The following is a 14702-nucleotide window of genomic DNA, read 5'->3' as shown; positions in this document are numbered from 1 at the left end:
CTGAGTACAGCTATACCCAAAGAATTACCTGGGCAGGCTAACTTCTTTTATGACTTGTGTGGCCTGGTTGGCGGCGCTCTGGTCTTTCATTTGAAAGACCTGGGTTCGATCCTGATGTGAGTCAGAAATTTATTTCTGTTCCACACGTAACTGAGTGTTGATCTTTATATCATATTTACTCAGAAAGGATAATTCGAATGAAATGCTGCCAATTGGGTCACTGCTGAGTCGGGAAGTTGAGGAAAACACACTGGTATGTAGGCAGTTAGCCTGCCCAGGTAATTCCTTGGGTACATTTGTACTCAGGTTCCAACTTCTTTTATGACTTGTGTGGCCTGGTTGGCGGCACTCTGGTCTTTCATTTGAAAGACCTGGGTTTGATCCTGATGTGAGTCAGAAATTTATTTCTGTTCCACACGTAATTAAGTGTTGATCTTTATATCATATTTACTCAGAAAGGATAATTCGAATGAAATGCTGCCAATTGGGTCACTGCTGAGGCGGGAAGTTGAGGAAAACACACTGGTATGTAGGCAGTTAGCCTGCCCAGGTAATTCCTTGGGTACAGTTGTACTCAGGTTCCAACTTCTGTTATGACTTGTGTGGCCTGGTTGGCAGCACTCTGGTCTTTCATTTGAAAGATCTGGGTTCGATCCTGATGTTAGTCAGAAATTTATATATATATATATATATATATATATATATATATATATATATATATATATATATATATATATATATATATATATATATATATATATATATATATATAATATATCACGAAAATATGGAATATATGAATATATAAAAAGGATATATATATATATATATATATCCAGTATTTATATACTAGGATTTTATCTTTATATATATATATATATATATATATATATATATATATATATATATATATATATATATATATATATTATATATATATATATATATATATATATTATTGATAACTTAGCTAGTTTAAAATGGATGTTAGTTAGATATAATTTTAACAAAGCCACTACGAGCTTTCAGAATACATAACTTTTCCCATCATCAGGGTCACTAATCTATAGAATGACATAAAAAATATACAGTAAGAAAACTATACTGATTGACTAAATCTAAAACTATTAAAACAGCTATAATTGACAAAACTTTAAAATACATAATATAAAGTAAAAAAGGAACATAAAAACCTAAGTAAACTGCAAAAGAAAAATGACTAAGTAATAAGAAATCACGTACTAAACAGAAATCGTCAAATAAAATCACTGAGAAGATAGATACTGAGAGAGAGAGAGAGAGAGAGAGAGAGAGAGAGAGAGAGAGAGAGAGAGAGAAAACAATGAATATTCAAAATAATAAAAATGATAATTTAGTAAAAAATACTGGAGAACCTACTGTTCATGTCGTAGTTAAATGGCAACTTGAGTTATAGACTGCGTGGAAGAGGGTGAAATGGTGTGGAGAAAAAACAAAAAGAAAAAAGCAAACTATGCAATGAACAATGGAACAGAGGTGGTTTGGCTATTGAGTGTTGGTGATTGTTGTTTAATATGGAGGGACTCTAAAAGGGAAGCGAATGGCTATTTTTGTTTGTCCGAGTATTTGAAAATCACTGTATTGTATGTGATGGTGGCAAGATATAGCATGAAGTCTAATGGCACTATTTTCTTTTTGCTTAAAGCTAAGCCTTTACGGTGGCTGACACCCCTATAAGAGTCGATGCAGCACCTTAAGTAGGCGCTTGGTACATCCAGTTAGGTCCCAAAATTACATTTAGGCAATTAAACTTGTAAACAATGCAGGTACGCATCAACTTATATTTTTAGAGTGTCTTTCACGCGCAACAGTCTTCCGATTGTAAGAGGGCTATTAAAAGTAAATCTGAAGTCAACATACGGATACAGATGGCTCAAGAGTGACAATAATTTTCTTTTGATTAGGACAGAATCGTTAGTGAAGGGTAGAGAAACATACACTATCTTTTTGGTAACGGTGCAGACTACAGATTTTGGCTTAAAAGTACTGTCTAAAAATTCTTTAACGATTTTATTGAACATGTTCAAGGGATAGCAATTATTCTTAAAATACGTCTCTGAAAACTGAACTTCCAGGTGAAAGTTATTCCAGTTGGAGCAAAGGGAAAAGGCTCGATGAATGAGAGCTCTACACGAATTAGCCTTGAAAACAAGGGGACAATGACTAAAAAAATTTAACCCAAGGCCGGTAAACGTTTTCTTTCTAAAAATGCCTGTCATAAAATTTCCCTCAGAACGAGAGACCAAAATATCTAAAAAGGAAATGCGGCCATTACATTCTTTTTACATAGTCAAAGTAATAATGGGATGAAAAGAGTTGATAAAATCTAAAAACAACTGGGCATGACATTCTTCAGTAAAAAGTAAGACAGTATCATCTACATAGCGTCTATAAAATATGGGTTTAAAAGTATCTGGGCACTGATTAAAGAATTGTTCCTCTAAATGGCACATAAAAATATTAGCGAAAGAAGGTCCTAAGGGGGAGCCCATGGCCATGCCATCTATTTGCGTATAAACTTTCTCTTTAAAAATAAAATGAGTATCAATGACCGAGAGTTCCAAGAGTTTTTTTTAATTATTTCTGGTAAAACCGTGGTAAATGGTATCGGGGTGGGGAGTAATTTTCCGAGGATAATATCAATGGTTTCGAAAACAGGGACATTAGTAAATAAGGATTGAACATCAAAACTAACCATGAATGTATGTGGATTTTGCGCAAGAATGTCATTTCAAAAGAAGAAGAATTTTGCAGGGTGAAACGGTTACTCGTGATATGACTGAGAAGGGGAACAAGATACTTAGCTATTTCGAAATTAGGTGAGTTGTAAGCGGCAAGTATTGTTCGAAGGGGAGTGCCATTCTTATGAACTTTAGGGAGTCCATATAAGGTAGCAAAAGAAGATCCTGAACTGAAAAGAGAATTATAGGTGCTTTCAGGAATAGCGGAGTCATCTTTAAGCTGCTTCAAAGTACGATTAATTTTATCTTCAATTTTAAAAACGGTACTAAATTCAGGAGCACCTACTTCAGAGAATTTACTGGAGACGGACAAAATACTATTCATTTTTTCAGTGTAATCATCACAGTTCAGTATAACCCACTTAGTTATTTTTGCATTGTATTGTGAATTATTTAGTTGAGTAACTTAGAGAAAATGGCTCTGTTCAATGTTTACCTTTATCTGGTCGAAAAATTATGAGGTCATTTCTATTAGCAAGTTTCTTCAAAATCTGAAAATCTTCATACTTAAAAAAAGGAAACCAATTTTTAGTGTTGAGACTGGAGAATGTTTTATGAGCCAAGTTCTGTATGGACTGACGTGCTGTTTCAAGATTAATATGAGAAGGTAACAACCGAATATTATGGAAAAACAACTCGAACGCAAAGAAAAAATCACAGTATTTGGGTTTAAAATTAGGTAAACAAGAATCTAAGTTTATATATATATATATATATATATATATATATATATATATATATATATATATATATATATATATATATATATATATATATATATAATCATAAATAGAGACAACGCTAGTTTCAAGAGTTTATTTTTATAATTTTCCATTTGATTTTATATTTCTGTTCATTCATCTGGTGAACTACAATAGGTAAGACGCAGAAAGTTGGAGCTCAAGTTTACATTGTTAGCGTAGTTTAAATTGTATCTGCTACATATTAGAATAAATATAATTGATGAGACAAGGAAATTTCAGTTTACGAAGATATTCTGGTTAGGAGACAGACTTTTCTGAGATTCTAGGAACATATACAAGGAAATCTCATTGAAAGTTCTTTTCCTTATGTTACCTATACTGTAGGTCATGAAGTATCAACCAAACAGTAGGCTACCTGCTACACTTACCTTTACTTCGACAGTTAATTTCATGAGCATGCAAACTTAAAATTAAATCAGCATCTCTCCGTTTCTGTTTCGTAGTTTTACAAGGTTCATTCTTGCAGTCAAATATCCGGAAAATAGGAAGAAAATGTCCTACACTTAGTTGAACTATCCTAGTTTAATATTTGTTTTCATACGTATGTCTATTTGTTATTTCTAGGTCCCTTTGCCTTACACAGTCTTTAAATACCTTTCTATGATTATCCATTTTTTTATTGAAATTAAGAACGGACGTTTATTCTAAACCCAAAACTCTCAGCTGCATGGGAGGGTAACTTTCTCAATTGCTCAATTACCTGAGTTAGTAACTCCAATACTGCACCAAAATGGTCGCGAAATTGGATAACTGTAGAATCCTGAAATTCCGTTACCAGCACTGGGACGGAAAAAATGAAAATGATTTCGCGTGAATATATTTTTTAACACTGAGAAAAGGCTGAAAAAAGCGGATAAAACCGATTGCTTATGGACCTAAGTGGTTTTACCGGCTAAGGTTTTTTCCCCTGATTCCTTTTGCTTTTATTCACAAAACTTATGAACAGGATTGTTTTTAATTATGTCTCACATCTACTTTCAGCAAATATCTTCATCTTGAATCATATTTCCTGTCTACTTTTGTGATATTTGCAGTGATGGGGTGTTATGATCTTCTGTCTCTCTCGCTCTCTCTCTCTCAGTGGGTTTTCTCTCTCTCTCTCTCTCTCTCTCTCTCTCTCAGTTCTCAAACCGAGGAGGACCCTAAATATCGACTTTCTCTCACTTGATCATGTTAGCTAGCTCACACCTCTGCATTCTGTTATGTTTTTGATAATCGACTTTTCCCTTCTCCAAATATATTCGTAAGGTTCTCACGGGAATATCCTTTGAGTTGAACTGCAGGTCACAGACACTTGAAATTCTTTAGGGGTGGGATGCTGGTCTCAGCTTTAGAAAAAACAGAAATACTGGAATACAAAATAAAAGAACAACAGTTGAACGTTTTTGCCATGTTCTTGAAACGGATCTGGTTATCAGTCTTCTCCTTCTCCTATGATGCTCATTTATTTATTTTCCTATGCCCTGTAACAAAGTATTATTCTCTCTCTCTCTCTCTCTCTCTCTCTCTCTCTCTCTCTCTCTCTCTCTCTCTGGTCCTGGTCTGGTCTGGCACTGCAGGCATTTGTCATGCCTTAACGTTTACTTTATATTAGAAAGTCATTTTAAATATTTTGCAGTTTTTTTTAATAAGTTGATTCAGATAGGATAAGGCCGTGAGTTTATTGAATTTCAAGTGCAGTAATGTTTGAGGCTGGAACCAGTCAACACCGTAATCTGGCCATTACTGATGTAATGGAGAAATTTCAGTCATCACGCGTAATGCACTTAGGGACATTTGATCCCCAGGAGCTAGTAGGCTGGGGTTTCTGAGTCACCGGCCTGTTCTCTGGGGAGGTCTTGGTAGTTTACTCAAGTGTATTTGGCCGTGTTTAGTACTAGCTCTGGGGGTCTCAAATGTTTTTCCTAAGTGTACCATTACCAGTGATGACTGAAATTTCAGGCTTAGAGGTAATGACTGATGGAAGACCATCGTCCCCTGCTTCATGAGGCGTGAACCAATGGCTGGTGGTCCGTGAAGATTGTGAAGGGCGTCCATATATATATATATATATATATATATATATATATATATATATATATATATATAGGTATGTATGTATTTGCTGATTCAAAGTTTAATGAAAAGATAGGCGATGGGCTATAACAATGCCGTTGATTATATATATTAGGACATACATAGGCAATATATACTGGCATCCGTCGTTAGCTGGAGAGCGCCCTTGGGATCCTGGTGTGCCAAGGCGGTTGCCTATATATATATGACTATTTATCACGGCCTTGATTCAGGGTGAAGGCCTGCTGCAAAAAGGTCCCCAAAAGGGACTTTGGTTGACCTTTGAGAACTTATATCAGGGGGGCCGTGGTGTGTGCGATCCCAGGGATGAGTCCACCGCCTGTAGTCAAACCACCACGGACGAGGAACTCCTGGACGGCCTTGACGGAGGTGGGGGTTCAGGAACCTGGTTACGGCTGCTACCTTTGACGTAGTGGGCATCTCGCCATGCGGCGATTCGTGGCCCAGGAAGTCTGCTTTCTGGACACCGACCACCCACTTGTCAAAACAGGTGAGGCCATTCTCTTGGAGGCGCCACAGGACTGCACTGATTTGCCTTTTGGTGTTCACTGTGAGACCTGGAAAATTTATGCTAGCAGACCAGAATTTCAGGTCCCGAGGATGCTGTCCGTCCTTTAATATCCAAGGTCGCCCGGCGTTCCTCAATCCGAAAGTGGAGACTGCGAACACATAGGACCTGAAGTTGATGATGATGGCGGTCTTTGGTCGAACCATCCTCTGGTGGACAGGTACCTGAAAGTATGATTTAAGAAGGTCCAATTTAGTGAATAACTTGGCTCCATCAAAGGAGGCCGTGAGGTCCTGCATGTTGTTTTGGGTAGTATCGGGCTCCGTTGCAATGTTGAGACATCGTTTGTCGCCGCAAAGGTCTCCAGGAGACTATCCGGTTTCTGCACCATGATGGGAGGCCCACGGGCAGGAGGCCTTTTGCAGATTACAAATCCGCTCCATCTCTGCAAATGCCTTCTTCGCCTCCTGCAGGCGCTGTGGGAAATAATATATTTCTATATGTACCGAATATTGTTATGTGATGGTATATGCCATGTTTGGCTGGGGCCCCTGGGACTTGTCGAAGTTCGGGCAAAAACTTTGGGGAACTCCGGACAGCAGGTGCATACTGGTGCACTAACGAGCTGATGGTGGGTGCCTTGAGGTCCTGCTGTTAATGGGAGAGACCGGCAGGAGTCAGTATCCCATCAACGTCACTAGCAGTCGAAGTGCTCAGGAATTCGGCCCCAGGAGCGATATCCACCTCGATCGCCATGATGAAGTCCCAGGAGTAATTTTGGCTAAGGATATTAGATTTACAGGGGCCTGGTGCCATATACAGGATGGGGATCCGTTGGCGGCTGTCAGGAAGGCGGCCGGTCTGGTTTCTGGCTGCGGTCCTCCCTGGATGAAGGGAAGATCGATCTAAAGGCCCCTGTGTCGACCAGCATCATCCTGCCGGAGACGGTGTCGAGGAATAGAAGCCTACTGGTTCTGGGCTCCTGGGTTTTTCGGTTGCCATAGCGGTATGTCCTGCTCCCATGCCACGTCGTAACTCAGGTGTTTTTGAACGAGGCGATATCCAAGCAAGCCATGTTGACAGGCAGTTTTTGGGCGTCTTTGCGAACCACCGTGATTCATATAGCGATCAGAGGCCCGGGAACGTCCATTTGTAATATCGGTGGACGCCTCCTGGCGACGGCGTTGATGCCCTGCTCCATTTCTTCTTCCGGCTGGACGGAGCTGACCGACCAATTGGGCGAATTTTTAGCTGCTGTAAGGCCTTCATGCAGTCCGTGAGGTGCTGCGCCGTTTCAAGGAATCAGGTCGTCAGTGAGGCATGATGTAGGGGGTGAGGAATCTGGAGTGCGGACCTCCGGTATAAGCTGAATAACATCTCCCAGATCTCCGCGAACTCAGGCTTACATTTCCTGTATATTTTTCGTGGCAGAGTCAAAATCTGGTAGTGAAAGGAGGTTTGTAACCATGCTCCATGCATCTCTTGGTTGAGGTGATGCCGTGGGTTGATGGCAAGGTCAATAACACGGGCGGCCCGGCTTGGCGAGAGGTAGGGAGCACGTTTCGAGGAGGATCTTCTTCGCGGCGTTGTATGTGAGGGTTGTGTCTGGGGCACCTGTTAGACAGTTTTCTGTATATGTCCTCCGGGAGCGTTAAGCACCGTGGCAGCCTGCAGGATTTCGTCCGTCAGGTCGCGCCACCCTGAAGTGGCTTCGACCCTGCGACAAGCCACATCGTTATTATCCCCTGTAAAAAGATGGCAACTTTATGGTGAAAATAGCGACTGAGTTGCTGGGCCATGGGTGTTCGGGGCGCTGGCATGGGTGTGGAGGTGCGGGAGGGCCTCGGTGCGGGGACGGGCGTGGATAGTGAGATGGGATAAAGTAGATTATAGTCCCCGAGGTCCGCGGTTAAGTGCAATAGGGGATACCCGCGTCCATGCTCGCTCCTTTGCCCTCTTACTGGGTTTAGTGCTTGTGCTTGTTTTGATGGGACAGTCATTTGCGATTGTTCCTTAGTGGGTTGTTGGGTTTACCGAGTTTTTCTTTGTGGGCAAGTTGACGTCTGTCTTGTTGTAGCAGCAACGACAACGAGTCGGTATCTCGGCAGCAGAGCAGCAGGAAGTCGGTTTGGATGGGCAACAGGTATTGCTTACCTGTTGGCTTCGACAGGAGGTGAAGGATCTGTAAGAGGTGCAAAAGAAATGAGCAGGTAAAAGTTACTGCTGGTTTATTACAGATTCAGGCAGTTTATATAGCGGCCGACTGGCGCCGAACCGCGGAAGACAATGACATGGAGCGTGACCTGAGGTCAAAAACAATTAACAATAATATTCGGCGAACAAGTACAATTTACAATACAAAAACATATAGGACTTCAATATGGATACAGTCTTGATGCCTGCGAATAAAGAAACATACGATACATGATTTATGACAGTTGGACAAATACATATAAAGTTGAAATGGTAGAAAATGCGTGACCTGGCACGTTAGGTGTGACGAATTGGGGTGTGAAGAAAGTGAGAAGTCACCAAAGAAAACTTGCTCAGCGGAGACTTAATGACGCCTTCGAAGCACTCCGCTGACGCCGATGTGGTGACTTTACAAATATTCCCCAAGATGTGGGACACGTCTGACTAATCTGTGTATCTGCTGGGACGCTGAAGGGTACCACGGCTTCTTGAAGACAGCGGAGGGGTCTCCCGCGTGTGAGGGTGCTGGGTTGCTGGTGCGGGTGGGCCCTTCCTGGGACGGCCGCACCCGCTGTTTGCGGGGTCCTGGGCGTGGCGCAGGACAGCTGGGCGGGGAAGGTGCTGCGGTGACGCCGGTGCTCTCCTCCAGGAAGGCGGGCTTTAAGCGGTCTACTGAAACCCAGTCGTTCCTCCCAGGGAGTGCCAGCAAGAACGCCTTGCTATTCCGCTCCAGCACGCGGAAGGGGCCCCTGTAGGGCCTGGTCAGTGGCGGGCGGACGGCATCAACTCTGACGAAGACGTGGGTGGCGGATGACAGCCCTGGCGATGTGAAGGGGGCCGGCCTGCCGGTGTACGTGCGCTTGCAAGGGGCAAACTTGCCGACCATGTCGCGGAGCCTCTGCAGTGATGGGGTGTGGCGATCTTCTGTCACAAGCTCGCCTGGTACCACAAGGGGCTCCCCATAGGTTTTTTCGGCTGCGGACGGGGTGCCGTCGGCTCTGGGGGCAGTTCTCAAACCGAGGAGGACCCACGGCAGCTGATGTTTCCAGTCCTCGGCGGTGCAGTGGGCCATGAGGGACGCCTTCAGGGATCTGTGGAACCGTTCGACCAGGCCGTTGGCTGCCGGGTTGTACGCCGTGGTGGTGTGATGCGTGGTCCCCAGCAGCTGAGCCAGGGCGGACCATAATTCGGACAGGAAGGCTGGGCCCCTTTCGGTTGTGATGTGGTCCGGGACGCCGAAGCGGCTAACCCAACTGGAAAGCAGGGCCTCGGCACACGCGCTGGCGGTGGCTTCTTGCACAGGTGTGGCTTCGGGCCACCTTGTCGAATGGTCTACCACCGTCAGGAGGTATCTGGACCCGCCTGATGGGGGAAGGGGCCCGACGACGTCGACGTGAATGTGGCCGAAGCGGCACTCTGGCTGCGGGAACTCGCCTACCCCAGACTACGTGTGACACCCCACCTTGCTGGTCTGGCACTGCAGGCACTGTTTCGCCCAGGACGTGGCGTCCTTCTGCACCCCGTGCCAGACGAACTTTTTTGAGAGCAGTTTGGCCGTAGTTCTGCCAGAGGGATGTGAGAGGCCGTGAATTATGTCGAATATCTGGCGGCGATGTGAGGCTGGAACCAAGGGGCGGGGCTGGCCTGTACTGATGTCACACAGGAGACTTGGGCCTCCGGGGGCGAGGGTCACGTCCCGCCACTTAAGGGATGTGATGGCGGTGCAGTAGGCTGGGGTTTCTGGGTCAGCGGCCTGTTCTCTGGCGAGGTCTTGGTAGTTTACTCCGAGCTGCACTGCGTTCAACTCGACTCTGGAGAGGGCGTCTGCTACAGGGTTTTTCCTGCCGGGGAGGTACCTGACGGAGCAGGTGAATTTGGCTATGGCTGAGAGGTGGCGCTGCTGCCTGGAAGACCATGCGTCCCCCTGCTTCGTGAAGGCGTGAACCAATGGCTGGTGGTCCGTGAAGATTGTGAAGGGCGTCCCCTCCAGGAGGAACTTGAAGTGCCGGACTGCGCGGTACATCACGCAGAGTTCCCTGTCGAAGGTGCTGTAGCGGGTCTCTGCGGGATTGAATTTTTTGCTAAAGAAGGCGATGGGCTGGGGGCCGCCGTTGATGACCTGCTCCAGGACAGCACCACAGGCAACGTTACTGGCATCCGTCGTTAGCTGGAGAGAGCCCTTGGGATCCTGGTGTGCCAAGGCGGTTGCCTCGGCGAGGGCGGCCTTCGTCAGGGTGAAGGCCTGCTGCTGGCGGGGTCCCCAAGACAGGGACTTTGGTTGGCCTTTGAGAACTTCCGTCAGCGGGGCCGTGGTGTGTGCGATCCCAGGGATGAACCGCCTGTAGAAGTTCACCATCCCGAGGAACTCCTGGACGGCCTTGACGGAGGTGGGGGTTGGGAACCTGGTTACGGCTGCTACCTTTGACGTGAGTGGGCGGACGCCTGCCGGCGATACCTCGTGGCCCAGGAAGTCTGCTTTCTGGACGCCGAAGGTGCACTTGTCAAAACGGACGACGAGGCCATTCTCTTGGAGGCGCCACGGGACTGCCCTGATGTGCCTTTGGTGTTCACTGTGAGACCTGGAAAATATGAGGATGTCATCAACGTAGCAGACAGAATTTCAGGTCCCCGAGGATGCTGTCCATGAGCCGCTGGAAAGTCGCCCCGGTGTTCCTCAATCCGAAAGTGGAGAAGGCGAACACATAGGACCTGAACGGCGTGATGATGGCGGTCTTTGGTATATCCTCTGGTGCGACAGGTACCTGAAAGTATGATTTAAGAAGGTCCAATTTAGTGAATACCTTGGCTCCATGAAAGGAGGCCGTGAGGTCCTGCATGTTGGGCAAAGGGTAATGGTCGGGCTCCGTTGCAATGTTGAGACATCTGTAGTCGCCGCAAGGTCTCCAGGAGCCGTCCGGTTTCTGCACCATGTGGAGGGGGGAGGCCCACGGGCTGGAGGCCTTTTTGCAGATTCCCATCCGCTCCATCTCTGCGAATGCCTTCTTCGCCTCCTGCAGGCGCTGTGGGGGAAGCCTTCGGAACTTCTCATGTGTCGGGGGGCCTTTAGTTGTTATGTGATGGTATATGCCATGTTTGACTAGGGCCCTGGGGACTTGTCAAAGTTCGGGCTTGAAAACTTTGGGGAACTCCGTCAGCTGGTGTGCATACTGGGGGGGCGCCGCGACGGAGCTGATGGTGGGTGCCTTGGGTCCCGCTGTTAATGGGAGAGACCGGCAGGAGTCAGTATCGAGGAGGCGCTTACGCCTCACGTCAACTAGCAGGCCGAAGTGCGCCAGGAAGTCGGCCCCCAGGAGCAGGGTTCCTACGTCCGCGATGATGAAGTCCCAGGAGTAATTTTGGCTAAGGATGGAGATCGACAGGGGCCTGGTGCCATGGGAGAGGATGGGGGATCCGTTGGCGGCTGTCAGGAAGGCGGCCGGGTCTGGTTTCTGGCTGCGGTCCTCCCTGGATGCCGGGAAGATCGATCTAAAGGCCCCTGTGTCGACCAGCATCATCCTGCCAGAGACGGTGTCGCGGACATAGAAGCCTACTGGTTCTGGGCTCCTGGGTTTTTCGGTTGCCATAGCGGTTTGTCCTGCTGGCCGCTGCCACCCCCGTTTTTTGAACGGGCGAACGAGCAAGGCGGCAGGCAGTTTCGGGCGTCTTTGCCGAACCACTTGTGGTAGCGACAGAGGCCCGGGGAACTCCATTTGTTGTGGGTCGGTGGACGCCTCCTGGCGACGGCGTTGACGCCCTGCTCCATTTCTTCTTCCGGCTGGACGGAGCTGACCGACTGTGTGGGTGCTTTTAGCTGCTGTGTGGCCTTCACGCAGTCCGTGAGGTGCTGCGCCGTTTCGATGAGGTCGTCGAGAGGCATGATGTAGGGGTGAGGAATCTGGGTGCGGACCTCCAGGAGGAGCTGGCGAAGGTAGATCTCCTGCGACAGGCTTATTTCCTGTCACTTTTTCGTGCCGTCGAAATCTGGTAGTGAAAGAAGGTCCACGACCATGCTCCATGCGTCTCTTGCGTTGAGGTCGTGCCGTGGGTTGACGGCGAGGTCAATAGCACGGGCGGCCCGCTCGGCGATGGGTAGGGAGCACGTTTCGAGGAGGATCTTCTTCGCGACATTGTATGTGAGGGGTTGTGTCTCGGGCACCCGCGAGACAAGTTTTCTGTATATGTCCTCCGGGAGGGCGTTAAGCACCGTGTCAGCCTGCAGGATTTCGTCCGTCAGGTGCGCCACACTGACGTGGCTCTCGACCCTGCGCAGCCACATCGTTGGGTTCCCCTGTATAAAAGGTGGCAACTTTATGGTGAGGGCGGCCCGCGACTGAGTTGCTGGGCCATGGAGTGTTCGGGGCACTGACATGGGTGTGGAGGTGCGGGAGGGCCTCGGTGTGGGGACGGGCGTGGGTGAGATGGGAGGAAAGTAGACCTTCGAGTCCGCGAGGTCCGCGGTTAAGTGCACGAAGGAGGGGATACCCGCGTCCATGCTCGCTCCTTTGCCCTCTTACTGGAGTGGGGTACTCGCGTCAGAACGCACTTTCGTGCGCTGTGTGGGTCCGTTAGTGACGCTGGTGGGTTTGCCGACGAGAGTCGGCATGCCCAAACGCTGGGTACAGCGCCGTCTTTAGGCCGCTAAGAGCATTGGAGGGTTCCTGGAGCCAAGACTGAGTCGCCGTGTCAGTCCGCTAATGGCTCCGGGATACTCCGGGGGTCACCACTGTAAGAGGTGCAAAAGAAACGAGCAGGTAAATGTTACTGCTGGTTTATTACAGATTCAGGCAGTTTATATAGTGGCCGACTGACGCCGAACCGCGGAAGACAATGACATGGAGCGTGACCTGAGGTCAAAAACAATTAACAATAATATTCGGCGAACAAGTACAGTTTACAATACAAAAACATATAGGACTTCAATATGGATACAGTCTTGATGCCTGCGAATAAAGAAACATACGATACATGATTTATGACAGTTGGACAAATACATATAAAGTTGAAATGGTAGAAAATGCGTGACCTGGCATGTTAGGTGTGACGAATTGAGTGTGAAGAAAGTGGGAAGTTACCAAAGAAAACTTGCTCAGCGGAGACTTAATTAATGACGCCTTCGAAGCACTCCGCTGACGTCGATGTGGTGACTTTACAGATCTCCTTGTCTGTTGGTGTGACTTCATCCCTGATGGCAGCTGAGGGTATTTCGATGACTGACTGTGGTCATCTAATATGGGGATTGGTTCCCGTTCGGCAGCATATGGCTGTCTCGACGACTCGGCCTTGGTCATCTATGTGTGGATTTGTTCCTGTTCGGCAGCCAGTGGCTGTCTTGGTGGCAGGATGAGTTCGTCTGTTTGACTTCGTCCTTGTAGACAGCTGTGACTGTCTCGACAACTCTTCTGGGGTTGTCTTTCTGTGTTTAACCCAATTTGTGGCGTTGTGTATTTTTGAGACAAAGCTTTCTTAATTATGTGTGTAATTGTTTATGGTAATAATTACATTTTTGGACGAGTTATTCTTGATTATGGGTATTATTATTGAAGTCATTTGTTTTACATGTTTTAATGATTTTAACGTAATTATTGAAGTATTATGCTGCTCATGTATTTATTATGCTGTTTGTGTAATTAGTATTATGCTGCTTGTATTATTTATTGTTGCTTTTGTTGTATTGTTTCTTATGCTGCCTGTGTATTTATGTATTATGCTGCTTAAGTCTTTATTGATTTATTTGAGGTTTTATTTACTTCAGTTGTATATTGTACTGACTCGATTTTATGTTTAATTTTCTCTTGAATAATGTGTATTGAATAGTTCATTTAAGTATTACCTCACTGAACCTGACTCATTTGTATATAATGTAAATTACTGTAAATAATAAATTAAGTTTAAGGTCACCTTTTCGGTTTGTTCAGTTCCTGCCTCTTTTGTTTGCCTCAATTTCTGCCAGTCATTCCAGTCCCGTCCTTTTTGTATTTAAGAACCTTTGACTGCATGTTCATTACAATATATATATATATATATATATATATATATATATATATATATATATATATATATATATATATATATATATATATATATATATATATATATATATATATATATATATATATATATATATATATATATATAATATATATATATATATATATATATATATATATATATATATATATATATATATATTTATATATATATATATATATATATATGTATATATATATATATATATATATATATATATATATATATATATATATATATATATATATATATATATATATATATATATATATATATACATACATACATACATACATACATATATATATATATATATATATATATATATATATATATATATATATATATATATAT

At 45.1% G+C, this 14702-nt stretch overlaps 1 protein-coding gene across 1 annotated transcript; it reads right to left on the bottom strand.

Moving 5' to 3' along the window:
• Nucleotides 1–7745: 7745 nt before the first annotated feature.
• On the bottom strand, nucleotides 7746–12198 carry LOC136841081 (uncharacterized). Its single transcript, XM_067108133.1, has 8 exons — nucleotides 11957–12198; nucleotides 11459–11705; nucleotides 11123–11242; nucleotides 10675–10800; nucleotides 10333–10569; nucleotides 8767–9765; nucleotides 8283–8310; nucleotides 7746–7873 (listed from the first exon to the last, which is right to left on the bottom strand). Exons 1-8 carry the CDS (start codon nucleotides 12196–12198, stop codon nucleotides 7746–7748), a joined length of 2127 nt encoding a protein of 708 aa, XP_066964234.1.
• Between the last annotated feature and the right edge of the window lie 2504 nt (nucleotides 12199–14702).

Source organism: Macrobrachium rosenbergii, chromosome 8 (genome assembly GCF_040412425.1).
Source record: "Macrobrachium rosenbergii isolate ZJJX-2024 chromosome 8, ASM4041242v1, whole genome shotgun sequence".
NCBI lineage: Eukaryota > Metazoa > Arthropoda > Malacostraca > Decapoda > Palaemonidae > Macrobrachium > Macrobrachium rosenbergii.
This window is presented reverse-complemented; position numbering and strand designations above follow the sequence as displayed.